This window comes from Myiozetetes cayanensis, unplaced genomic scaffold (genome assembly GCF_022539395.1).
Source record: "Myiozetetes cayanensis isolate MyiCay16 unplaced genomic scaffold, myiCay2020 scf15, whole genome shotgun sequence".
In the NCBI taxonomy this organism is placed as follows: Eukaryota; Metazoa; Chordata; class Aves; order Passeriformes; family Tyrannidae; genus Myiozetetes; species Myiozetetes cayanensis.
In genome coordinates, this window is record NW_026087159.1 from 19,661,703 (window position 1) to 19,685,142 (window position 23,440).

At 54.8% G+C, this 23,440-nt stretch overlaps 3 protein-coding genes across 4 annotated transcripts; all 3 read left to right on the plus strand.

Annotated features, from left to right (window-relative positions):
• Positions 1-50: 50 nt before the first annotated feature.
• On the plus strand, positions 51-11,633 carry HDAC8 (histone deacetylase 8). 2 transcript variants are annotated; one of them, XM_050310663.1, is made up of 11 exons: positions 51-197; positions 560-612; positions 1,948-2,078; positions 2,699-2,840; positions 3,795-3,907; positions 4,900-4,977; positions 5,164-5,272; positions 6,771-6,943; positions 8,549-8,643; positions 10,509-10,614; positions 11,091-11,633. In XM_050310663.1, the coding sequence occupies exons 1-11, from the start codon at positions 117-119 to the stop codon at positions 11,111-11,113; spliced, it is 1,104 nt and encodes a 367-aa protein (XP_050166620.1). In that variant the 5' UTR covers positions 51-116; the 3' UTR covers positions 11,114-11,633. The 2 variants fall into 2 exon arrangements, with proteins under 2 accessions (XP_050166620.1, XP_050166621.1); XM_050310664.1 differs by having other exon boundaries at positions 95-154.
• A 141-nt stretch (positions 11,634-11,774) lies between these two features.
• On the plus strand, positions 11,775-13,480 carry CITED1 (Cbp/p300 interacting transactivator with Glu/Asp rich carboxy-terminal domain 1). The gene has a single exon (XM_050310665.1). The coding sequence runs from the start codon at positions 12,833-12,835 to the stop codon at positions 13,265-13,267; it is 435 nt and encodes a 144-aa protein (XP_050166622.1). The 5' UTR covers positions 11,775-12,832; the 3' UTR covers positions 13,268-13,480.
• Positions 13,481-14,775: 1,295 nt separating this feature from the next.
• RPS4X (ribosomal protein S4 X-linked) lies at positions 14,776-18,847 on the plus strand. The gene is made up of 7 exons (XM_050310221.1): positions 14,776-14,818; positions 15,038-15,115; positions 15,520-15,700; positions 16,129-16,226; positions 17,269-17,440; positions 17,943-18,100; positions 18,689-18,847. The coding sequence occupies exons 1-7, from the start codon at positions 14,816-14,818 to the stop codon at positions 18,788-18,790; spliced, it is 792 nt and encodes a 263-aa protein (XP_050166178.1). The 5' UTR covers positions 14,776-14,815; the 3' UTR covers positions 18,791-18,847.
• Positions 18,848-23,440: the final 4,593 nt, after the last annotated feature.

Here is a 23,440-nt window from a genome sequence, read left to right on the forward strand (position 1 = left end):
CCTTGCCGGGCCGGGCTGGGAGGGAGCAGGGCGGCGGGGCGGGCCTCCAGCTCCCGGCGAGCCGCGGGGCCGGAACCGCCCGTGCTGGTTCCGCGGCCCCGGCCGTGCGGGCCGCGATGGCGGCGGCGCCGCCGGTCTACGTGTACAGCCCGGAGTACGTGGAGCTCTGCGACTCCCTCTGCAAAGTGCCCAAGCGGGTCAGCGCCGCGCCGGGGGTGGCGGAGCGGGGCGGGGGCCCGGCACGGCGGGAGGGAGCGGGGAACGGGCGGCCCCGGCGGGAGGAGTGTGCGCTCGGAGCGGGGAGGGCCGGTCTGTGCCCGCACATCCCGAAGCGCTGCGCTTCCTCCAGGCTGTGCCTCCGCCCGGGACACCGGGAGGCCTCTCACGCACCCCGGGATGCCCTGCCCGGCTCCGGCTGCGGCTCCAGCCGTGCCGGGAGAGCCGCTGCTGGGGGCAGTCACAGCCTCAGCTCGGCTGCGAGTCCTTCCTTGGGTCCCCCCCGCCGCCCCGGTTGCTGCCCCTGTGTCTCCTGCGCTCACAGCCGTGCTCTTCTCTTTAGGCCAGCATGGTGCATTCGCTGATTGAGGCGTATTGCTTGCTCGACCAGATGAAGTAAGTGCTCCCGTTTTCTGCGAAGGGATGTTTTCTTCTCCGCTAACGTTTGAAGGGGCTGAGTAACTTCAGGTTTCACGCTGTCCCTGCTGGCAGGGAGCCCCCACAGTGTGTGTATTTCTAGGATGTAAGGAAAAATGCTTGTTTTGCTACGTGAACATGGTACAGTGGCAGGTGTAATTCGTGGTTACTCTCCTGGTCTGGTGGAGCACAGATTGCCTTGTGCCTTCTCTGCAGAGTGTCTGTTACCCCCAGGCTTGTCACTTGGGTGACAACCTTGGTGCTGCTCCAGAGCCACTGCTCAGTCAGTGCTGATGCTGAGAGGGACTGTGTTGTTTTGCTGTGTCGTGATTGATCTGGGAGACTTCTTGTGGGGTCTTGGTGCTGTTCAGGAGAGAGGACAAGGTGAAATCTGGGGCAGAAGAGTGAGATCCCTCCTGCCCCATTTGGCTTTTGACACTGGAGCGTATGAAGGGAAAAAAAGAATGGCTTAGCTCAGCCTCTTTATGTTCTTAAAAAAAAATCCTGTGCTCCAGTTGAGCAGGGCCAGAAGGTCCTGTTGGGGCTTCTTTTTTAAAAGAATATTTTTTTCTAGCCATTTTGGCAGTGTGCTTGGTGCCTGGCTGCAGGTACCATCATGGAGCAGAGCTGAAGGGCAGTTTGCATTGGCATGGGGTGGGAAGTGCCTGGCACCGGGACCAGCCTGGAGCTGGGAGCTTCCTGAGGTCTTCCCATTCTTTCCTGTGCTGTGCTGCCCATGTGTGTCCCTCGTGTCTGAGGTTTGGAAAGGGTTCAGTTGTAGGATTTATTTAGGCAGACTGCAAAGCACCCAGACCCAGGAAGGTGCTGGGAACAGCAGGGGTCTCTGCTTTGATGCAGGTGTAGGTCAGAGCACATGAGAAGTGCTGTCCAGCTCCTGACCAGGCAGAGTGAGGTCCTGCTGCAGCAGCTGGGCCTGGACTTTTCCCTCTGTTAGTGCCTCTGTGTGTAATCAGAATGTTGGATCCGCTGGGGATTGCTCATACTGGGAGAACGTGCAGAAAAGTGGTAAAAACACTTGAAACATCAAGTAGGAAGGTTAATGTAGGCAGCCCCTGTAGGTGTTCTTCCCTGGGCTGGGCACAGCAGGCAGTGCCATACTGGGGTCCAGGCCAGCTCAGCTGGGTGTTTGCTCACTTGAGTGGCAGTCCAGTGCAAGAGGAAGAGGGATTTTAGTTTGCTTTTACCACAATAACTGCCAAAAGAAGGCTCCTAGGTTAAAAGCTAAAGCTGAGCATTCCAGCCAAACCCCAGGCCCTCTTGTTCTGACATACTCCCTTCCTCCTCTCTGCCTAGGATAGTGAAGCCAAAAGTGGCCTCCATGGAGGAGATGGCAAGTTTCCACACAGATGCTTACCTGCAGCACCTGCAGAAGGTCAGTGAGGAGGGGGATGATGACCATCCGGAGTCTGTGGAGTATGGACTGGGTAAGGATGTGTGTCTTCAGTGGGCTTAGTTGAGTGTCAGGACCAGGATGCTTTTTTTACTGGAACTGCAGTTAGATAGGTTGGTGAGCTCGGGCGTGGGGCCCTTCTATGGGGTCAGCCCTTCAGGAAGAAGCTGTTCCTGCACAGCCCCCTGCAGAGTCACAGGTCCTGCCACCAAACCAGCTGCAGTGTGGGTGCCTTCCATGGAGTTCCAGCTTTGTTCAGGCACACTCCCCTGATTCCAGGACATAGGGTCCTCCAGGGGCTGCAAGGGCATCTGCTCCATCACGGACCTCCACGGGCTGCAGGATCACAGCTTGCCTTACTGTGGTCTGTACTGTGGGCTGCAGAAGCCACCCCTGCAGCCCCCCCAGCATGAACACCTTACCATGCAAACCCACCACAACTTTATTCCCACTCAGGCCCCCTGAATCTGCTGTGTGAGCCCAAACCTGACAGCTGTTGTGAGGGTTTGTGCTGCGGCTTTTGCATCGTGTTTGGAACAGAAGGTCAGAGCCGCACTTAAAGAAGGTGGTTCAAACAAAAGGAATGTGCTTCCCCTGGAGGAAAAGGCCTGTTGTGTCTGACATGGGGACTCTTACCTGGACTTTTACCTGCAGGTTATGACTGTCCAGCCACTGAAGGGATCTTTGAGTATGCGGCGGCCGTGGGAGGAGCCACCATCACTGCAGCCCAGTGCCTGCTGGACGGCAAGTGCAAGGTAGCGATTAACTGGCCTGGAGGGTGGCATCATGCAAAGAAGTAAGAAAACAATCTCTTCCCTTGTGTTTTCTCACCTGGTGTCTGAACCCCGCTTCCTAGCTCCCGGCTCCCCTGCGAATCCAGCTGGGAGAGAAAGCAAGGTGTGAGGGAAGGCAGGAGGCAGAGAGGGCAGGGCAGAGGCCTGAGAGGAGGCCAGTCACTGCCCAGTGCTGCTGCTGTCATGGACAGCAGGGAGGGTCTGGAGCAGGTATACTCACAGGTGTCCCACCATTCCTTGATACTTGGTTATCTCCGGCAGTTCAAGCGAGAAGGGATTTTGTGAGGTCCATGGAGAAGCACTGTGGAGAGGCAAATGATTGGTGCAGCTTGGAACACAATGGGAATGTGGCAACATGTTCACCAAATTGTTATGTGTGGCTTTTTTGATTTCTTAATAAGATGTTTGAAACGGTGCAAGACTGACCTTGGGTTTCCCCACACTCCGTGGGGGGCTGTTTGCTCTGAACTCTAACGTCAATAATGATCTTCCAGCACAAAAGTAGAGGAAATAAAAGTTTTGTCCCCAAATCTTGTGGTTCTGTAGTGGTAAAATAATTTGTGTCCATCCCATTTTCCATGGATGTATATTTTATTTAACTTGTGTCCCCCATCTCCCAAAACATGGGGCCCGTCTGCAGTGCAGACAAGACAGTACCCTTCCTTGTCCACAGCCAGCTGGCCTTTGCAGTGCTGTTCTGTGTCCCTGGGGAGCCCCAGGAATTTGCATGAACCCCGTGTCCAACCTTGAGAGCTTGACACATGGATGTGCAGATGCCTCTCCTTGCTCCAATGACTTTTCTGACCTGTCAGAGGACCTCTGGAGGTGTAACAGTGGTGTGCCAGCTGGGTTTTCATCCTCCTCTATGCCCCTGTGAGGTGGAGACTTGCAAAGTCAAGGTGTCAGCGCTGAGGTTGGTGGTACACTGGCAATGTTCATGGACATTGTTTTCACAGGGATGAAGCTTCTGGCTTCTGTTACCTGAATGATGCCGTCCTGGGGATCCTGCGGCTGCGTCAGAAATTCGACCGTGTCCTTTACATCGATTTGGATTTGCATCACGGGGATGGTAAGGCCCAGCAAAGGCTGCAGACAGCACAGCTGCACAGACCCAGGGGGAGGAACGGGAGAAGTTAAGGCCTGTCGGTGCAGCAGAGCTTTACCTGCTGCCACAGCTGTGGCTTTGCCTCCTTTCAGTGCAGCTGAGTTCGCTCAATCCATTTCTGCCTTGTCTTGCTTTATGAAGTTGCCCTATGCTGCTCTTCAGACCTCTCTTGAGGGTCTGGGCAGGAGTCTTGTATCTAAAGCAATAGACAGTGTTGTCCCAGTCTCCCATCCTGGCAGAGCAGTTGCTGACAGGGTTTAATTGTTTAATGCTCCAGTGCAAGAGGGAAGCAGCCAGTAGTGCTTTTAAAAGAAGGCTTGATACTATAAAACTAAAGTCAGAGCTGACCTTGCTGAAACTGCTCTCTCCTTCAGGAACATGATTTCAACACCATTTAACATTTCCCGCTCTTCTAAATTTTATGGTGTGTTTCATTTTGCTCCGTTTTCTCCCTGCATTTGGTTTCTGTTAAGTTTCCTGTTACTTCTTTTCCCTCACCACCCACACTATTTTAATGTGTCTTTAAGGAAAAAAAAAAGGCATGTTGAACCGCAGCAGCACTGAGAAAAAGCAAGAGAGAGCCTGATAGCACTGGTTCTGATCAGAGCCAAGCTCTGGCCAAGGCAGCCCTGCTCGGATCCCTCTCCCAGCCTCGCAGGCCGAGCAGCGCAGGCGAGTGCTGCTGCCCTGGGCACTGACGTGAGGTATCGAGATCCGTTCAGTACTGATTAGCATGAGACCTGCCAAACTCATTTCAGTTGCGACCTTTGCTGCAGTTGAACCCGGGTCTCTGTGAATTGAGAATGGATTTATGGAGCCACATCTGCATTTCTGCTTCGCTCACGCTGCTCCTGCTGTGCTTGCTGCCCCGTGTTTATCAAGCAGCTCTGTTTGTGTGTTCAGGCTCTGTCACTTATATGAATGATGCATGAAAGCTGTTTTTCCTTTCCTGATAGGAGTTGAAGATGCCTTTAGTTTCACCTCGAAAGTCATGACTGTTTCTCTGCACAAGTTTTCACCAGGATTTTTCCCAGGCAAGTCAAACGTGTTGGGCAGAGGAGAGAACTGGGGCCCTCCCACCCTCCTTTCTTGGTGGTGGCAAGTGGACTTCTCCATTAGTGTGCCAAAGGTCCTGGCTTTCAGCTCTCCTCTGAGACATCCCACACATCTCTTGCTGCCTCTCTGCTTTCCCTCGTAATTGGGGTGTTTCTGTTGTGCAGGCACTGGTGATGTGACAGATGTTGGCCTGGGGAAAGGTCGCTATTACAGCGTGAATGTGCCCATTCAAGATGGCATTCAAGATGAGAAATATTACCAGATCTGTGAAACGTAAGCCCTCTTGCTCCAATACATCTTGCTTGGATGGGATTTTAGAGAATAAGACACTATGCAGCTTTAATTACTGTCCTTTCTTAAGGCATGTCCCTTCCCCTCTTACACCCTTTGATTGCAATGACCATAGGTCGTGAGAGAGTTCTCAGAGGTCTTGTCCTGGTCCTTAAGCAAACTGAATATACAGAGACATTTGTGGGTGGCTGGATGCTCTCTGCCACAGGTCAGCTTTGTGTGTCTAAGGAGAGACTGAGAAGGCACAAGTATTTTTTAGCTGTGGACTTAGGGCTAGAGGTTTTTCCTTCAAATAAGTGCTCTGAATCCTGACATTCTGTGGGACATATGCCTGGGGCTTAGCTGAAGGTGTTTTCCAAGCACCCTCTGTTTGTGCTGGAAGAGTGAAAGGCTGAAGGCTGAACATGTGATGGTCGTGGAGCTGCCTCCTGGCAGGCCCCTCTGTCACTCAGCTGGTGATGGACCTCACAAACTGTTGCCCTTGTCCAAACTGGGCTGCAGGGCTTGTTCTTTTCCAGGGGAGAGGAGCCTCAGCGCCGGGCTGCAGGACACGGTGGCCCATCCTCCTCTCAACTCTAACACTTGAGAGCTGAAACCTCTCCAGACTTGTAGGGCAGTCATGCTGAGGCCATGCCTCCTGCTGGCTTGTTGACGCTTGCCACTGCTGGGGTAGAGCAGCCCTCTTTTGTCGGGGAACATGCTTCCAAAAAGCAGCTCTGGGGTCTGAGAGGGCTCAGGAGCCTGGTCAGGAGGAACCTGCTGCATGCATTCACAGCTGAAGGACATCATAACCTGCCTAGATTCCAAGCTGTGTATAACCAAAGCTTCTACAAAGAGATTTTGAGATTTTGGGTTCTTGTCTGGGCTGGGAGGCAGTTACAGGCCTGACTGTGGACGTCTGATTGTCTGAGAGTGATTGCCTGTGCTTCCCAAAACTGTGGTGGGCTTGAAGCACAGGGTTCCCTGCAGTGCAGGCTGACTACACCTTGCACAGTGCCTTTCCTCATATTTTTGCCTCAAAAGCCACATGAGAGTGAGAACCTTGCCAGAGCCTTCCTCTGTTTGTTCTGACCCAGTGAGAGGTGTCTGAGAGTTCAGGATTGTTGTTTTGCCTGATTTTCATCGCGACTTTCACAGGGGAGGAAAGCCTCTGGATTTGTCTCGCAGCCAAAGGGCAGCCAGTGCAAATGTGGGGTTTGATGCTACCACTAAGCTGATGAGGACTAGGTTCCCCTCCCCAGCGTTATCAGTGGTGCTTTTGCCTTCATCAGCCTGGTGATGATAAGTTCTCTGAGAGCTAAACTTGCTGTAGGGGAGTAGCAGGGGCAGAAGGCTAAGTGGGAGCAGAGGGAGTGTGACTGGTACAAGCTGGGTGGAAGCAGAGAATGCAGAAACCCCAAGAGGCACTGGTGGATCTGAGGGACCAGGGCTGTGCTGCCAGCAACCCTCTGGCATTAACCCCCAGTGCTCCTCTCCCCAGCGTGCTGAAGGAGGTGTACGCCGCCTTCAACCCCGACGCGGTGGTGCTGCAGCTGGGGGCTGACACCATCGCTGGGGACCCCATGTGCTCCTTCAACATGACCCCTGAGGGAGTGGGCAAGTGCCTCAAGTATGTCCTGCAGTGGCAGCTGGCAACTCTCGTCCTGGGAGGAGGTGAGTGTGTCCTGCTGGTCTCAGAGAATGTGTTTGTCCTCCTGCGACCCTTCCTCAAGTGCCTCGAGTTTAGCAGGGTGACTGCTGGGCAGTGGCAGGAGGGCACGCCATGGCACAGTACTGTGTCCTCACACCTGAAATCCTTGATACTGACAGGTGCAAGTCTCAATCCCGACTCTCACATCTTGTTAAAAGCTGCATGGCTCCTCTGGAGAAGAGGAAAGGCCGACAAACTGATCATGACTTCTCAGTGGCACCTCTGATTCCCGTCTCTGCTCATCAGCCCTCCAGTGCTTCTCTTTAAAAGTGAGCACTGTGTTCCCAAACCTACCTTGGGCACCTGGCAGTGGATGGTTTCATTTAGATTCAGGCAGGGGCTTAGGACAAGGACTGGCTGCCTGCAAAGTACAGCAGGGCTCTGATACCCAGTGAAAGCTAAGGTGGACTTGCTGTGCTGCACAACCAGCTGCCTGTCCAGTGGGGAGAGCACAGCACAGAATTTATGTAACAGAGCATTTTAGAACAAAAAAAAGCCACTGTGTGCCAGAGAGAGCTCCATGCCTGGAGCTGGATCAGCTCTAGCTGTCCTTTCTGAGATGGGGGAAATCAGTTCTAATGATGTCCCTGGTGCTCTTTGTTTTGGAAAGGTTATGAGTGTTCAATCCTGCTGTGACCTGTCTGTGGGTATGCTGGGGATGTCACCTTTCAGACAAAAAACTCCAAAACTTTTGTCAAAAAATGAGGGACAACTATTTGTCACTCTTGAAAATGCCAAAGCAGTGTCCCACCACTGCAGACTGTGGAAGCATTTGAAGAGGAAAGTGGGGAAGGAGTGAAAAAAAGAAGGAAAATCCCCCACAACAACCAACACAAACAGAAGGGAATGTTGAAAAATACGGTCTCCCTGTCTTGTCGAAGTGTTTTTCTCTCTTTACTATTTTAGTCATCTTTCCTGAAAAAAAAAACCAACTTACCTGAGTTTCTTGCAGGACTGCTCTCAGCTAAGGTTTCTCCTTGTGGGCTCATGTTCCATTACCATGGAGGTGACCATTTCCTACTGACTGTGAAACCTCATTTACCTGTAAAGCAGTTGCGGGTTGTGCTGATGAGTTTCACATTTGTCCTCTCAAACATGACAGTGCCGAAGAGCTCACCAGCAGATGGCCGGGCATGTGTGTTTTGCTTTATGGGTCTAAGGCTGGCATTAAAAACCTGGCATTAAAACAGGAAGCCCCTGTTTCTGCTGCAGCCCTTGCACTTCCCTCCCTGCTACATGAGAACACCTCTCCTTGTTGCCAGGAGAGAGTCCAGCACATGGGGCTGGGAGCTCATGCTGGGTCTGAGGTGGTGGCTGGAGGACCGACCTCTGCCCCACTGGGTGTAAGTGGGGTTCAGTTTGGGAGGTCTGCTCTTGCACACAGGGTCATTTGGACCTGGCCTTGTGTAGCCAGCAGGTGCAAAATGCAGATTTTGGGCACAGCTTGAGTGGATGAAATAAGCTGAGTTCATGTGAACTGTTCACGTTGCCTCCGCTAAAACCTCTCCCTCTCTCTTCCCTTTCCCCAAACTCTTCCCCCTCAAAATCCCAATTCTTGCTGGAGACAGGAGGTTACAACCTTGCCAACACAGCTCGCTGCTGGACATACTTGACTGGGGTGATCCTTGGGAGAACGCTGTCCTCGGAGATCCCCGATCATGAGGTAACGCTGTGAAAAACCCTCCCTTCTCTTTGCAGAAGAGCCAGTCGTTCCACCTAATAATCCACACAGCGTCCTTGCCACTTAGTGCTGTTTTGTGGAGGCACTCCTGTAGCAAAACCACCCTATCCCAGCAGTGTGATGGGGGCTTGTTGCCCAAAAGCAGAGGCTGCAGCTCTCTGTGAGGGATCTCAGGCACTGATAAACTTCAGTCTCTGGTGGTGACAGAGAGGATGGGCAGAGAGAGACACCGGTTGCTCAAAGAGCTCTTTAGGATGTGCACGTGCTTTTGCCTTCCTCAAGGCTTTAAATTTTAGCCCTGCTTTCATCAACCTACAGAAAGGACCAGGTGCAGCTTTGAAGCTTTGGCTGTGGGGCCAGGTGCTGTCTCAGAGCCAGTGCTGGTGCTTTTCATGTCCTGAGTGGGGCTGGACAGTGTGTATTAATTTCTGTCTGGTGAATCTGTTTCCCCTGACTTGGGAATCCCAGTTGGTTGATGAAACTCATGGAAGAGTTTCATGGAAGAGTACCCTGCCAGGTACCTGGGAAGCCCTCCCACCTTGGGGCTGTGGTTCAGCTGTTCAGCACATTGCTCTGTGTTCTGGGGAGGAACAGCCCAGGGGTTGGCACACCAAGAGCAGGAGTTTGAGATCCAGCACCCTCTCACCCTTGAGGCAGCATGAGCTTTCACTGTATGTGGATGGACTTGTGTGCACACAGGGTTGATATCTTTTTGTCAGATTCCCAGGGTTTTTTCCTGCTGCTTTTGGCAAAGAACCACTAGTGGTTTAATAGCTTATCAGTGCCTGTGCACAGAAACAAAGGTTGGTACTTCCTGGTTTCATGTTTTCTTTGCTTTAAATAGGAATTCCCATTCTGATTAACACGAAACATGGAAACTGAGCTGTCAGCTTTTTGAGATCAGTGCAGATTCCTGACTGTGAGCAGCTTAAAGGCAGTCCCAGCTCTGCTTTCCTACTGTCCAGCCACAGGGCTCTGCTCACCTCCTGAAGGAAACTCCTTAGAGTTTGTGGCCTGGGACAAATTGTTGCTGAAGCACTGGCTGTGAAGTGGGTAGGCTGTGCTGTTCTGTCAGTCTCCAGGTTTGTCAAACTTTTTCAGTGATGATGGGCCAAACTCCACACAGCTGTATTCAGCACTTTGCTTCTCCTAAAGCCTCGAGGTTCTTGACAGCTCCAGGTTTTGAAATCAAGTTACTGTGAAAGAAAGTCAATATTCAGAAACCTGGCCATGAGTTTGTAGAGAAGGGCTTGAAAACAAGACAGCTGTGGTTTGGAGACCCAGAAACAATTGACTGAGCATCAGTGTAATGGTGTTTAAATAGTCTGAGGATGTCTGGAAAGACCAATGTGGAATTCCTTGAACATCCAGTGCTGATGGTGCAATGAGTCATGGTCCCATCACAGCAGGTTCCACCAGTGAATTGTTTGTCCTAGAATCAGGAACAGAGTGTGGACTTCTGTAAGATGCCTAATTTTTTCCCGTTGGCATAGAACTTGTTCTCAGGTCTGGCATTATTCAGTAGAATAGGTAGCACTTGAATTTTGTTGACTAAAAAATCAGGTTCACCGTGTATAAAATGAGTGTCAACAGCTTTCCCAAATTAAACACTGGGATAGACATTTGACTGCTTTTGGCTGCACCACTGGCCTCTGCTTCCCAAGCCCTCGAACTGGGAAATGGTTGAAAACTCCAGGTGGGCACAGACACTGCAGAAGCACCACCTTGATGTAGTGAAGCCACATGTGGCCCTCAGGTGGAGAAAGTGTTTTTCCCATGGGGAACCCTGCCTCCAGCCTCAGCCACCAGAGGCCTCTCTGCTGACTCTCCCCTCCTCTTCCCTCCAGTTCTTCACAGAGTATGGTCCTGATTACGTGCTGGAGATCACCCCAAGCTGCAGACCAGACCGCAACGAGCCGCAGAGAATTCAAGAAATTCTGAACTCCATCAAAGGTGAGTTGTCCAAGCCAACAATCCTGCTTTGGGCTTCCAGGTCCTTTTAGAGAGGGCTTCAGAACAGCTCACTGGAGTCTTTCTCACTGACTAGAAAGATGAGCCACGTTCACTTGGCTGCTCATTAGTGCAGAGTCATCTGCCTCCTACTTCCCTTGGGATTCTCAGGGTTGATGATGCAGAGCTGTGGGTCCCTGTAGCCGTGTCTGGATGGGCAGAGGAGCACAGGGCCTTGTCCTTACTGGAATCACGGAACAGCCCAGGTTCTAAAGGATTTCAAAGATCACCTGGTCCAACCTTTCTGTGGGAAAGGGAGCCTGGACAAGATTATCTAGCACCCTGTCCAGTCACATCTTGAAACCTTCTGACACTGAGGCGTCTATCATGTCCCTGTGGAGTTTGCTCCAGTGGTTGTTCTCACTGTAAAAAAATTCTTAAAATAAGGTGAAACCTCTCCTGCTTCCTTTTATTTGCAGGGAATCTGAAGCATGTTGTTTAGCAGAGGAGGAAGGCTCAGGTTTCTGCAAGAGCATTTCCCATGGGGAAGACAGCGTATTTACGTGAGCAACTGAAATTTGTGGCTGCAGGGAAAATTTGGAAGAAATTACTGTTGGTTGGTAATTTGTTCTCTCTTTAAGAAGAAAAGCTGCTGCACATCACGAGCACTGTGGCTCTCCCCAGGCAGGAGTGTGGGCCCTCCAGCCACAGCCTTCCAGTGCCGGCAGAGCCTCCCTTGCTCCTTCCCCTTTCCTTTTTTAACACCACAGAGTTTGTTCTCACAACGGGTTTTAAATGTTTTTTAAGAGAGAGGCTGCTCAGAGCTTCGAGCCCTCCCCAGCTGGAGCCCAGAGCCACGTTACCTTCCTGGCAGGGGCACAGCCTCGGAGCTGCCCGCCCGGGAAGCAGAGCCGAGGGCCAGCCTGGGGCACAAGCTGTGTCTCTTACCCACAGAAAGGCACAGCCATTGTGTTTTTAACTGGGATTTTTTTTTTTAATAAAATGTTTGACATATTCCTCCAGCCCTTTCCTTTCTTCCTGCACCCACCCTGCCTTGGCAGTGCTCTTTTCCACAGCATCCTCCCTACCCTGCAAGGCCATGGGTGGGGCCCTGAAATCCTGGACAGAGGGGACTAGACCCTGGGGATCCTCTCCGGAGGGTTGAGGGAGATTCAGTGTGGCAGCTCCTGTCCCAGGAGATCTTGGATGAACCTCCAGATGTCCCAGTGCCCCATGTGAGTGGCCACAAGGCATCTAAGCAAGGGAACAGGTAAACAGGTACACAGGTATCCAGGGCAGATCTCTACTGGTGCCTCAGGCCATGGAGCCTGGCCTCTCCTGCCCTTGTCCCCTCATTCACTTGGCCCATGGAGCTTTTGTTGTGCTGGGATTTTTTTAAGATGTCCAGTCACTGTGGGAAAGCATATTTCCTGTGGCTTTAATTAGATTATGCTGGAATAAATAGCAAGATGAAGGGGCTCCCAGCCTGGCCTTGGCTTTGTTTTGCTCTCTTGTTTTTCACTGTCGATTGAAACAACAGGAAGTCTGGCGTGGAGGGAGTTCGGCAGGATGTGGCTCCCATGACTCCTGACCCCTTTCCCTGCTTCCATATACCCCTGGCACCTGCTGTGGGGTGGGGTGGTGTGGTGTGGTAGGGAGAGACCAGTCTTGTGTGGTGACTGCTGGCAGGAGGGTTCCAGTGTCCTGGGGACTGTTCAGCCAGGGGAAAAGTGAAGAATGAGAGAGCAGAGAAGCTGGGCAGCTGCCTCCTCTGACCCACCTCGGAGCCCCACATGCTCTTTCCCTGTGCCAGGCTGAGGGCACCAGCCCACATTGCCCTGGCAGCCCTGCCACCGCCTGAACCCCACTGTTGTGCCCCAGCCTGGACAGGGGGAGATGAGGTGGGGTCCCAGCCAGACCGGGAGGGCACGCCCCTGGAAGGGCAGGACGCGGGGGTCCGGTCGGGGGCCGGAGGGACAGGCAGTGCCAGCACCGCCGCCGGGGGCCGTCCCGCACCGTCCCGTCCATCCCTCCGTGCCCGCCCGGCTCTCCCGGCGGCCCAGCCTCCCCTCGCCTTCCCCCGCGGCGTGGCCGGCTATAAATCAGACGGCGGCGGCTGCCCCCGGGGAGCGGGGCCACCCAGGCGAGTGCGACCGGGCTGCCTCTCCAGCCTCCCTGCCCATCTGGATACCTCGCCGGAGCGCCCCCGCAGAGCCCGGAGATGAGCTCTCCACAGTCCCCTCGCCGGGGCACGAAGGACCTCGAGGTGGCGGCGATGCTGCGCTACCCCTGCGGGGCCGGGGGGCTGCCGGGGTCTCCGCCTGCCGCCGCCGCCCCTGTGGCCTCGGGGGCGGGTTCCCAATTCCTGGCCAGCTGGCGCCTGCAGAAGCTCCGCACCCCGCACCGCACCTTGGGGCGAGCCCGGCGCCGCACGGAGCCCCGCTCGCCGCCCGCCTGGGGCCTGGGGCTGGGGGGCGCGGGGAGCCGCCCCCTCCAGCCCGCCCGCCCCGGCCTCATCGACTCGGACCCGGTGGACGAGGAGGTGCTCGGGGCGCTGGTGCTGGAGCTTGGCCTCGACAGGGCGGACGAGCTGCCGGAGCTCCGGCTCGGCCACCACGAGTTCGACCTCCCCGCGGACCTGCCGGCCGGCTGCTGAGGCTGGAGGGCTCCAGCTGGGGTGGGGGGCTCCCGCCTCACCCCACCCACCGGGACCCCGTGGGCCGGTGCTGCTGGGCGCGGGCAGCGCCCCGGCTTTCCCAATGGGCTGGTGCTGCGGGAGCAGGGAGCGCTCGGAGCCCGGCCGAGGGTGGGAAGGGGCAGGAGAAGGTGCTGGGGTCACTCTGGGCGCCCCACAAAGCGCGGGCATCACTCTGGGCCAGGCGGCTCACGCTGCTGTCTAATAAAATCTGGGAGGACTGTTCACCCCTGGTTGTGCCCCTTTCCTTTTCCATCTCCATGGAGGACACCGTGGGAAGCGGCCCCGGGGCGGAAGGAGGGTCAGCCCCCCTCAGCTCTTGAGCCTCCTCTCGGATTACGGTGGCAGTACCAGAGGTGCCACCTCGGTGGTGTGCCCTCGGGAGTGGGACCTCTGTCCCACCCGCTGCGGGAGCGATGCTGTGGGGCCGCTGCACTGGGCTGCCTGGCGGGGCGCGGGAGCCAGGGGATGTCCCGGGGACTCCGGAACGCTGTGGGGACACGTCTGCCTCCCGGGGGGGGGGGGCGTAACCGGGACCACTCACCCCCCTAAATGCCTTCGGTAGCGGGCGCTTCGGCCCCGAGTCGGGTGTGGGGTCTGCGTGGGGTCCCAGTTCCACCCCTTGAGGGGCTGCTGGCTCAGCTCCCGACACCCTCTCGCTGTCCCAAAGCGCAGGGGCACAACGTGGGGGAGCTGTCCCACGGGGACACCAGCGGGGGCCGGGAAGGAGCTGATCATTCTCCCCCGTGCGCCCCGACACGAGCGCGATGTCTCCGAGCGGGGTGTCCCGAGCGCGGTGTTCCAGAGCAGGGTGTCCCCCAGCGTGATGTCCCTAAGCTGGGTGTCCCCGAGCGGGGTGTCCCGAGCGCGGTGTTCTAGAGCAGGGTGTCCCCGATCGCGGTGTCCCCGAGACGGGTGTTCCCGAGCAGGGTGTCTCCCAGCGCGATGTCCCTACGCTGGGTGTCCCCGAGCGGGGTGTCCCGAGCGGGATGTCCCCGATCGCAGTATCCCTAAGCTGGGTATCCTTAAGCTGGGTGTCCCCGAGTGGGGTGTCCCGAGCGGGATGTCCCCCAGCGCGGTGTCCCCGAGCGGGGTGTCCCGATCGCAGTGTCCCTAAGCCGGGTATCCCTAAGCTGGGTGTCCCTAAGCGGGGTGTCCCGATCGCGGTGTCCCTAAGCTGGGTATCCCTAAGCTGGGTATCCCTAAGCCGGGTATCCCTAAGCGGGGTGTCCCGATCGCGGTGTCCCTAAGCTGGGTATCCCCAAGCGGGGTGTCCCCGAGCGGGGTGTCCCGATCGCAGTGTCCCTAAGCTGGGTATCCCTAAGCGGGGTGTCCCTAAGCGGGGTGTCCCGATCGCGGTGTCCCCCTCGGATCCCCCTCGCCCTCCCCGTCACCCCGCAGGCGGCGCTGGTCCTCCGGGCCGCCAGGGGGCGCGCCCCGCCGCCGCCGCAGCGCCGTGCCGAGGCGCGGCGGGCCGGAAGCGCGGGCCTTTCCCGGCGGAGCGCAGCCATGGTGAGAGCGCGGCGCGGCCGCTCCCCGCCGCCATCCGCCGCCATCCGCCGCTCCCCGCGGGCCGCGGCCGCCCCAGCCCGGGGCGAGAGGCGCGGGAGGGTGCCCCGCGCCGGGGCCCGGGGGGCGGGAGGCTGAGGGGGCCGGGGAGGGGCGGCTGGGAGGGCCCCGCGATGGCGGCGGCCCGTAGCGCATCAGCCCGTAACGCGTCCCGTCCTGCAGGCCCGCGGCCCCAAGAAGCACCTGAAGCGCGTGGCTGCGCCCAAGCACTGGATGCTGGACAAGCTGACGGGCGTCTTCGTGAGTGCGGGACGGGGTCGGGGTTGGGGTTCATGAGGGGAAGTGCTCGGTCGCTGGTGAGCTTGGGCGGTTGGGCAGCTCGGGGTGTGTTCGCTGCTGGGGGCTTTGCGAACAGCGTTCGTGTTTCCCTCGCTTGAAGAGGATGCGGTGGTGGGGTTGTTGGCTGCTCTTTTTTTAACCTGCCTGTTGCGCTTTCCCCTCGCTGAGGTGCCATAGGTGGTTGTGCTGTGTTGGCTCTGTAAAGCTGGGAGGGCATGGGGGAAACTGCTGCGAGTGCCGAGAACGGGGAGCTGTGGCCGATTGCTGCCTGTGTGACAGCAGCGCTCTGCACCTCTGCCCTCGGGTTCCTTCTCTGGGGGTGGTCCGTGCTGCTTGAGCCCCCAGCAGAGAGTTTCTGCCCGCAGGCACCCCGTCCATCAACAGGCCCTCACAAGCTGAGGGAGTGCCTTCCCCTCATCATCTTCCTGCGCAACCGGCTGAAGTATGCCCTGACAGGGGACGAGGTGAAGAAGATCTGCATGCAGAGGTTCATCAAGATCGATGGCAAAGTCCGCACCGACATCACCTACCCTGCAGGCTTCATGGGTGAGCGGGAGCTGGGGAAGGACCTGGGGCAGCTCTGCACTGGTGGGGGGAGTGTTTTATTGGGCTGGCATGATTTGGGAGGGAAAGGTATTTCCCTGGTGGAGCTGAAGACAAAAATACGTGTAAGCAGTTGTTATTTAGTTTGGAATTGTGCACTGCAATGAATACCAAAGGCAGATACCTGTAGCCTGTAACTGCCTGCTTGATCTGCGTAAATTGCTGTTCAGACCCCACAGTTGGGCAGTTTTTGCTAATTTGCAGTCTTACCACAGCTGAAGATGTGAGCCTGTGGTCAGGGGAAGATCCCAAACTCATCATTCACATCCAGAGCTTTATTTAGCAGTCCCTGGCTCTTCTTAAACGTGAGTTAAGAGTCTTGGGTTGTGAGCTGATAACAGCTGCTGTTTTATTTCCCTCTCTGCAATCAGATGTCATCAGCATCGAGAAGACAGGCGAGCATTTCCGCCTGGTGTACGACACCAAGGGCCGCTTTGCTGTTCACCGCATCACAGCTGAGGAGGCCAAGGTGAGGGGCTTGGTGTGAGCGTGGGCCCCGTTGGGTTGGGTTGGGGCAGTGGTTCCTCTTTGGCATCTGCTGAACGAGAGCTGTTGTCTCTCTTCCCTGACAGCTGAGGCCATGCTGCACTTGATCTTCGAGAAGATCGGGGCGTTCAGGGTTGGGGTGAAGCTGGTGGCGGGGGAGGTGCCGCAAGAGCAGCTCCCAGGTGGCTGCAGGTGCTTTGTCTGGTGCTGGAGATGATGCTGCTGGCATGGACTGGGTCACCTGCACAGGGAGCTTTGGGGTGGGGGTGAGCCTTGGCTTTGCCAGCTAACAGTGATCAGAAACGTGAAACTGCCCGTGGTGTAAAAGCCTTGAACTCTTGGATCAGTTATGGAAGTGTTACTAAAACTGCCTTCTCACTTGGGTGCTGGGGAGCAACTCCCACATGTATTTCCTTAACCCAGGCGTGTTGTGCCTGAGCTGTGAGTCTGCTCTGCTTCCTTAAGGCAGGCTGTGCAGGCACACAGCAGTGTGGAGGGCAGAGCTGCCTGTGGTGTGGTTTGGGACCTCTGCACCCCCTGTGATGTGCTTTTACCTCTGACTGCCACTCTTTGTTGGCCCATGAGTGGCTGTGAGGGAGCTGGGGATGACAGGCAGCAGGGAAATCAGAGTGCCCTGGAGGAGAGAATACAGATCTGTCTTTGGTACTGGAGAAACAGCCTCTGCTGTATGCTCGTGGGCTTCAGGGAAAAATGAGGGAACTACCCTGGTGAAGGCTTTCCCAGGGAAGTGCAGCCAGAGTTTGTGCAGAGGCTGAAGCCCAAGGTGGGCAGCTGCTCCCATAGCTGAGGTGTTTTCTGGTGGGGCTGTAGCAGAGGTGCAGTAGCAGCTCTTGGAGAGGTGTTACTTGGGCAGGGAGCTGGGCAAGGTGCTGCCTGTGCTCATGGTGTGAGCCCAGCAGTGTCTGGGTGTTGTGCTGTGTCTGGTGGCTCTCTGGGGGTCAAGAGTCCCTGGTCCATGGGCTGCTGAGCTGCCTCAGCTGAGCAGTGCTGGGTTTTGTTTGCAGTACAAGCTGTGCAAGGTGAGGAAGATCTTCGTGGGCACCAAAGGAATCCCTCACCTGGTCACCCACGATGCCCGCACTATCCGCTATCCTGACCCCCTCATCAAGGTGAATGACACGGTCCAGATTGACCTGGAGACGGGCAAGATCACAGACTTCATCAAGTTTGACACAGGTAGGTCTTGCATCCCATGTAAAGCGCTGTACCCTTCCCCAGTACGGAGAGCAGTGTGGAGGTTAACACAAGCCAGGCATATCTGCTCTAAAGTACAGAGGCAATGGTGTCAGCTTTGGGAAAGGGGTTGTTTCCAAAGGGTATCTCCACCTGGAGCTGGAGCAGGGATTCCTCCTGTGTGCTGGCAGTGGGAAGCATTGTAGGGACACAGGGTGGTTCTGAGGGTAGAAGCAGCCAGCTGGTGGAGAGATGCTTGAGCCTGGCTCTTGTAGGGCTGTGCCTGGCAGCCGTAGGGAGAGTCCTGTCTCTTTGTGGTGGGAGACGGTTTCAGTCACAGGGCTGTGGGCAGTGCCAGCATGGGTGGGAAGGGAATGTCTCCTTGGTGCTGGCAGAACTGAGAAGGTGGTGGGGAATGTTTGGTATGGGCCGAGAGCCCAAGTGGCGAGGGCTTCACCACAGCATCTGGTGCTAGCTCTTGTCACACTTGTATTCCCTCCCCCAGGTAACCTGTGCATGGTGACTGGTGGTGCCAACTTGGGCCGTATCGGGGTGATCACCAACCGGGAGAGACACCCCGGGTCGTTCGACGTCGTCCATGTGAAAGACGCCAACGGCAACAGCTTTGCCACCAGGCTCTCCAACATCTTCGTTATTGGCAAGGTAAGCCCGTGGGGACACCAGCTGGGGAGCTCTCTCCTCTTGTGAGGGACTGCTGGCTGAGGCAGAGAGCCTTGGTGTCTCCTTAGGCAGCTGCCTTCCCACGCTCCAGAGCTGGCCTCAGTTCAGGCTCAGCTCCTTGTATTTCTGCCTGCTCTGTGAAGGGGAAGCATCTGCAAATTTATGAATGGGGGCGTTTTCAAGAAGCGGCCCTGTGGTTTTTTAAACCTGAGAGCTGGGGCTGAGCAGTGCTCAGACCCTGGTGTGACCTGGGCAGCTGCCTTGACTGAGTGCCCCCCCAGTGCCTCTGCTGTTTTGCCATCCCTAATGGACTCTTTGTCCAGGTTGTGGAGGGACAGCATTTCAGTTTTGGCTGAAGTGCATCCTTCATGGATGTGACTGAAGGAGGCAGCTGTAGACCTGTGCATCTTTCTACCTTCCTGAGTGGCTTCTGCTGGGCCAGTGCCACAGCCATGTGTAGCTGGCCCAGCATGGGCAGTGGTGGGCTTCTGCTGCTTTCCCCTGAGAGGGAAAGCTGTGCTGCTATCCAGGTTTCCTGGTGTGAGGTGTCTTCTTTCTCCCTTGCTGCAGGGCAACAAGCCATGGATCTCCCTGCCCCGTGGAAAGGGCATCCGCCTGACCATTGCTGAAGAGAGAGACAAGAGACTGGCAGCCAAGCAGAGCAGCGGGTGAAGTCCAGCTTGTGCTGGCGCTGGTGCTGTCAGTGTATTAATTAAACCGATTACTACATGGCTGTGTGATTGGCTGGGGAGTGTCCCAGGGCTGGGGGGGAGCTCTGCTGCCAGTGCCAGGCCCTGCTGTGCTCTCCAGAAGGGCCTGCTGGCCTGGCGAGACTCCTGGTGATCTCAGCAACTGCCAGAGCCATCTTCCAGAAGGGCAAGGAGGAGGGGTGGGAGAGCCTTCAGCCTAATCTGTCCCCAGGAAGGTGTTGGCACAAATGTTCCTGGATGTCGCAGGGATGTGCTGGAGGAGCTGGGGACTGGGGTGAGCCAGCTGGGCTGTAGCCAGTGGTGCCAGGTCAGCTTGAGGCCCTTGGGGATGCCCTGGCCCTGGGGATTGCCAGGGGCTGAGCAGAGAGAAAGGGGTGTCTTGGCTCTGAGAGTGCTGGTGCTCGGTGTCCCAGGCCTGGCTGGCAGCTCTGCCCTGGGGGGCCCCTCACGGGCTGCCCTTCAGTGCCTTTTCTGTCGAGGTGCAGGCTGCCAACAGCCAGGAGAGGAGGCCCCTGTGCTGGGGGTTGCAGTTGGTGCTGGAGCTCTTGGGAGGGACTAAGTGAAAGGGGAATGGGCTGCTGGGGACCCTGAGCACTGGCCTGGGGATGGGCTCATGCCCTGCAGGAGCCAGGGGAGCAGAGGTGTCTGTGGGAATGGCCTTGGAGGCCACAGTGGGCAGGGGTGGGCAGTGTGCCCGGGCAGCAAGGGCAGTCCTGCCAGCTGGGCTGTGCTGGCTGTGCCAGCAACTACTCCATGGGGAAGGGGATGCTGTGCCTGTGCACTGTTCAGGCAGGGGCTGCCACAGCCAGGTGGACATGGGCACTGGTGGAGCAATGCCAGTGGAGGCCCCAGTGGTTGTGAGCTGGAGTGCTGGGGGCACAGAAGAGGCACGACTTTTGCTTGGTCTGGAGAAGAGCACAGGGGCTCTCCTGCTCTACCTGCTGGCATCTGTCTGTCTGCCAAGGTGGACCAGGCGCAGATGTGCACAATTGGAAAATTATTATATTTTATTGGCCTCATCAAGTGTCCGTGGCAAAATGTGGTCAAGCCTCGTGAAGTGTCTGCAGGCAAGTGTATTCTGACAACATGATGTCCTTGGGAAAGCTGAATGCCTGTGGCACCATCCGTGTCCCCCTGCCGTGTGTCTCCCTGTGCTGCTCCCTCTGGAAGCTGCACGGGCTCAGAGCAGCAGCATCTCCAGGAACTTGCATGGTGCTGGCAGCGGGCACTGGTGCTCGGACTGTCCTGTGATACACAGACCTGAGCAGCCAGAGAGCACAAAAAAAACCCCAACCATGACATTTTCGTGCACAAAACCAAAAGCAAAAATCACTTCATTTTTATGTTGTGGAAAAGCTCCAGAAAACAGCCAAATCTAATCTTTTGGAAAGCAAAAAAAAAAATTGTTAAAAAAAAAATTCGGTGCAAAAAGCAACAACTTTTATAGTATCAAAAAAAAAAACAAGACAAAAAAAAAAAGCCAAAATCGGCAGCAAACCCTCCAATTTGGGGAAAATTTGAAGTGAAATACTTGCAATGAGCGCTCAGCTTCCTGCTGCCGCGCACTGACCGACCTGCAGAACTGCACTGCGCTTCCCTGCAGGCAGCACGGCCGGTCATGAGGTTGTTGAGGGCTATGGGGGCTCTGAGGGTTCTGAGCTCTGCTAAGGCTATGGGGTCTGTGAGGGCTCTGGGGGCTGTGCCTCTCCTCAGACTTCCTTTTTCAAGGCTGAACAATCCCAATTGTCTCAAGCCTTTCGTTATAACAGCAGGCTTTGCTGTCCTTGGCTCATCTTTGTGGCTCCTCTCTGGGCTGTCTGCAGCTTGCTTGTGTCTCTTTTTTTTGTAGTGGGTTCCAGAACTGAACACAGTATTCTGGGTGGGGCCCGACAAGCACTGAGCAAATTGGGATTTGGTGTGGTGTGGTCCCTTGGCTGTTTGCAAAAGCTGAATTAGGGTTAGGGTTAGGGGAGGCTGGACGCTGACAGGTGGCCTGCAGCACCACAAGGTGCTGTGTTCTCTTGGGGGCTGAATTAGTCTACCTGAAGTCATGTGGTTGACAGACCCTCTGGAATTCCCTGTATCAGTTTTGGATGGTACCCCTGCCACAGCTCTGAGCCTGCAGCCAGTAGGCATGGGAGTAACCTGCTGACGAGTTCTTGTTGCTCAGCACAGAGCAGAGATTGGCCTGTTCTGTTTCACAGGACCTGGTTTTGCAGCTTAAAATGTAGCAGCTCAGCCTTGTGGGGCTGGAGAAGCCTGGTTCAAAATCTGCTGGTAGCAGATGAATGTTCTTAAAAGAATGAAGAGACTTTCTATAAGGTCTTGAATGTGTTTAGTTCCTCAAGTCTGAGCTGCCCCTCACTGCTTTAGCAGTATTCATTCCTGCAAACACAGTCCCCCCACCCAACCACTTCAGTTTCTTTCCTATTCCATATAACTCCTTCTGTACTCTCTCCATCCATGTCCTTCCCAAACCATTGTCACCATCCCCAGCCCACCTCAGGCTCACACAGAGTTTGTGGGAGCAAAGCCAATTCATTGTGATGTTCATATTTCAGTGAGTGGGTTACGTTGGACAGGGCTGCAGTGGAAAAGCAGCAGTGGGCAGCTGTTTCCCATTTATTCACATGTAACCTCCACAGCACTGTCAGCAGAATATTAAACAAGGTTTTAGCATCTGCTTTTTTGGTTGGTTGGGTGTCAGCCAACTGCTCCTGAATTCTGAGATTGACTAAGTGTCTGCATATCTCATTAGCAGGGTGAGCTAATCTTTATCACTCACTGCCACAGCAAACCTCAGCAGCTCTCAGCCGCTTTGCTGAACATAATTGTTGTCTACAAGTGTTTGATTCTGGCAACTTCTGTTGCCAAGGCACAGCTTGGGCTTTCCTCTGTTTCATAGGGGTTGTAGGAAATCTGGCTGTACTAGACTGAAAAAAGCTGGTCACCATTAGGACAAACTGTCCAGCCCACAGCTGGATAAACATGTCATGAGGTGGGTGGCACAGCTTAAATTCCACTGGAGATAAGTCCAGTCACTGAAGAACAACATCAGAACACCTTGCAGTGTAATCAACTCTGCTAATTTAAATATAAGTCCTCAGGAGGGAATTTAAATCTCAAAATCTTCCTGAATCAGCTGATCTCCTTTCAAATAGCAGGAAGATTTGTACCACTACTGTTTCTACACACAAAATGCCTCTTGGCCATTCAGATTTTGAGATACTCCATTTTCAGTGGCTATAATTCCGCAAGGTACTTCCATGTTTTGTAAAATGTACAGACACTTTGCAATTCATGATCTGTGATAGAGAAACTGCCTTCTCCCATCAAATATTTCCTGTAGGCAAGAAAACACTTTTGAACAGAAATGAAGACAATATCGAATTCTTTCCTGCTCATTGTTCCAGAAAAGCGCAATCTCAGACCTAATGGTAAGACAAGATCCACAAAAGAATCACTCTTTTTAAAGGAATCCTGTGTTAATAGAAGTTGGCACCTCAGTCTCTACATTCACACATTCCTGCATGTGGAAATCAGGACCGTCACCTTTGGAGACACGTCCTGTTCTTCCTGGTAGTGGGAAGTTGAGGTCTTTCACAGATCTACTGACATGTAATGATTCTCTTTGTTGCCCTGCTTGTGACTGTCACAGCACATCAGATTCATTGCCAGCTGTGGTAAGACTTGTTTCACGGAGTCTGACAAGAAATGTTGAAGTGTCTGAGGTGCTTTGGATAATTCATCTGAGAAAGAGGGCGAGTTCCTTGCACAGGAAACATGTTAGTCTGCTGGAAAGAGCTACAGAGGCACAGCTGAAGGGTGCACACATGTACAGAAGAATTCCATTGCCTCCAGCTGGAGGAGTTGCTCTGTAAGTGCCAGTAGACACTTTCTCCCATTGCACAGTCCAGTGACTCCAGAGGGATGCAGCTATGGCAGGCAAACCAAAACCCATGGACATGCTTTCTATTGCTGGTGTCTATTGATTAAGTTTTTAATGTTTTTTTTCCAATAGAAACCACGGTGGTGTAATGGCTAATGGCTCTTTATCTGAGGCAGGTGATACCAAACTGCATTATCCAACCATGAACCCCCAAATCTCTCTGGGACTGCAGCAGATAAAAGCAATCATCTCTGTAATTAATATGTTTGATAAGTAATGGGCAACCAGTCCATCAACCCACGAGTCCAGGCAAGTAATGGCAGAAGTAGCTGAGGATGACAGTGAGAGAGTGGTGGAGAACAAGAGCCAAGCAGGGAATAGGCTGGGACAGCAACTGCTCATAGGTCACTCAGTGCAGATTCACCTCCCTTGCTCTCCCTTCTCTCTATGCTGTACATGTGCTCCTAACTTAACTCACCCTTCTCCCCAGCTCTTCCCCAGCATCAGAGCGATGCTGGCAACGGGCCACATCACACTCCAGATGGCTGGCACTTGCTGCTTCTGCCACAAGCTGAGGCAACGAGCTACTCATTCCAGAAACAAACCCAATGATATTTACTTCAGGGAATAGTTCTACTAGAATGAATTACTGCCTGCTTCATTTCTGAAGGATGTGTTCACCACTAGTTAAGACATCTTTCTTTAGCATCATGTGAATCTACT

What these genes read in the sequence shown, in the direction of transcription:
- HDAC8 (XM_050310663.1), top strand. Translation starts at nt 117, where the DNA reads ATGGCGGCGGCGCCGCCGGTCTACGTGTACAGCCCGGAGTACGTGGAG. An exon ending in TCTGCAAAGTGCCCAAGCGG is followed by an intron (nt 198 to 559) that starts GTCAGCGCCGCG and finishes TCTTCTCTTTAG; the next exon opens with GCCAGCATGGTGCATTCGCT. An exon ending in GGATTTGCATCACGGGGATG is followed by an intron (nt 3,908 to 4,899) that starts GTAAGGCCCAGC and finishes CTTTCCTGATAG; the next exon opens with GAGTTGAAGATGCCTTTAGT.
- CITED1 (XM_050310665.1), top strand. Translation starts at nt 12,833, where the DNA reads ATGAGCTCTCCACAGTCCCCTCGCCGGGGCACGAAGGACCTCGAGGTG.
- RPS4X (XM_050310221.1), top strand. An exon ending in CTACCCTGCAGGCTTCATGG is followed by an intron (nt 15,701 to 16,128) that starts GTGAGCGGGAGC and finishes CTCTGCAATCAG; the next exon opens with ATGTCATCAGCATCGAGAAG. An exon ending in ACATCTTCGTTATTGGCAAG is followed by an intron (nt 18,101 to 18,688) that starts GTAAGCCCGTGG and finishes CCCTTGCTGCAG; the next exon opens with GGCAACAAGCCATGGATCTC.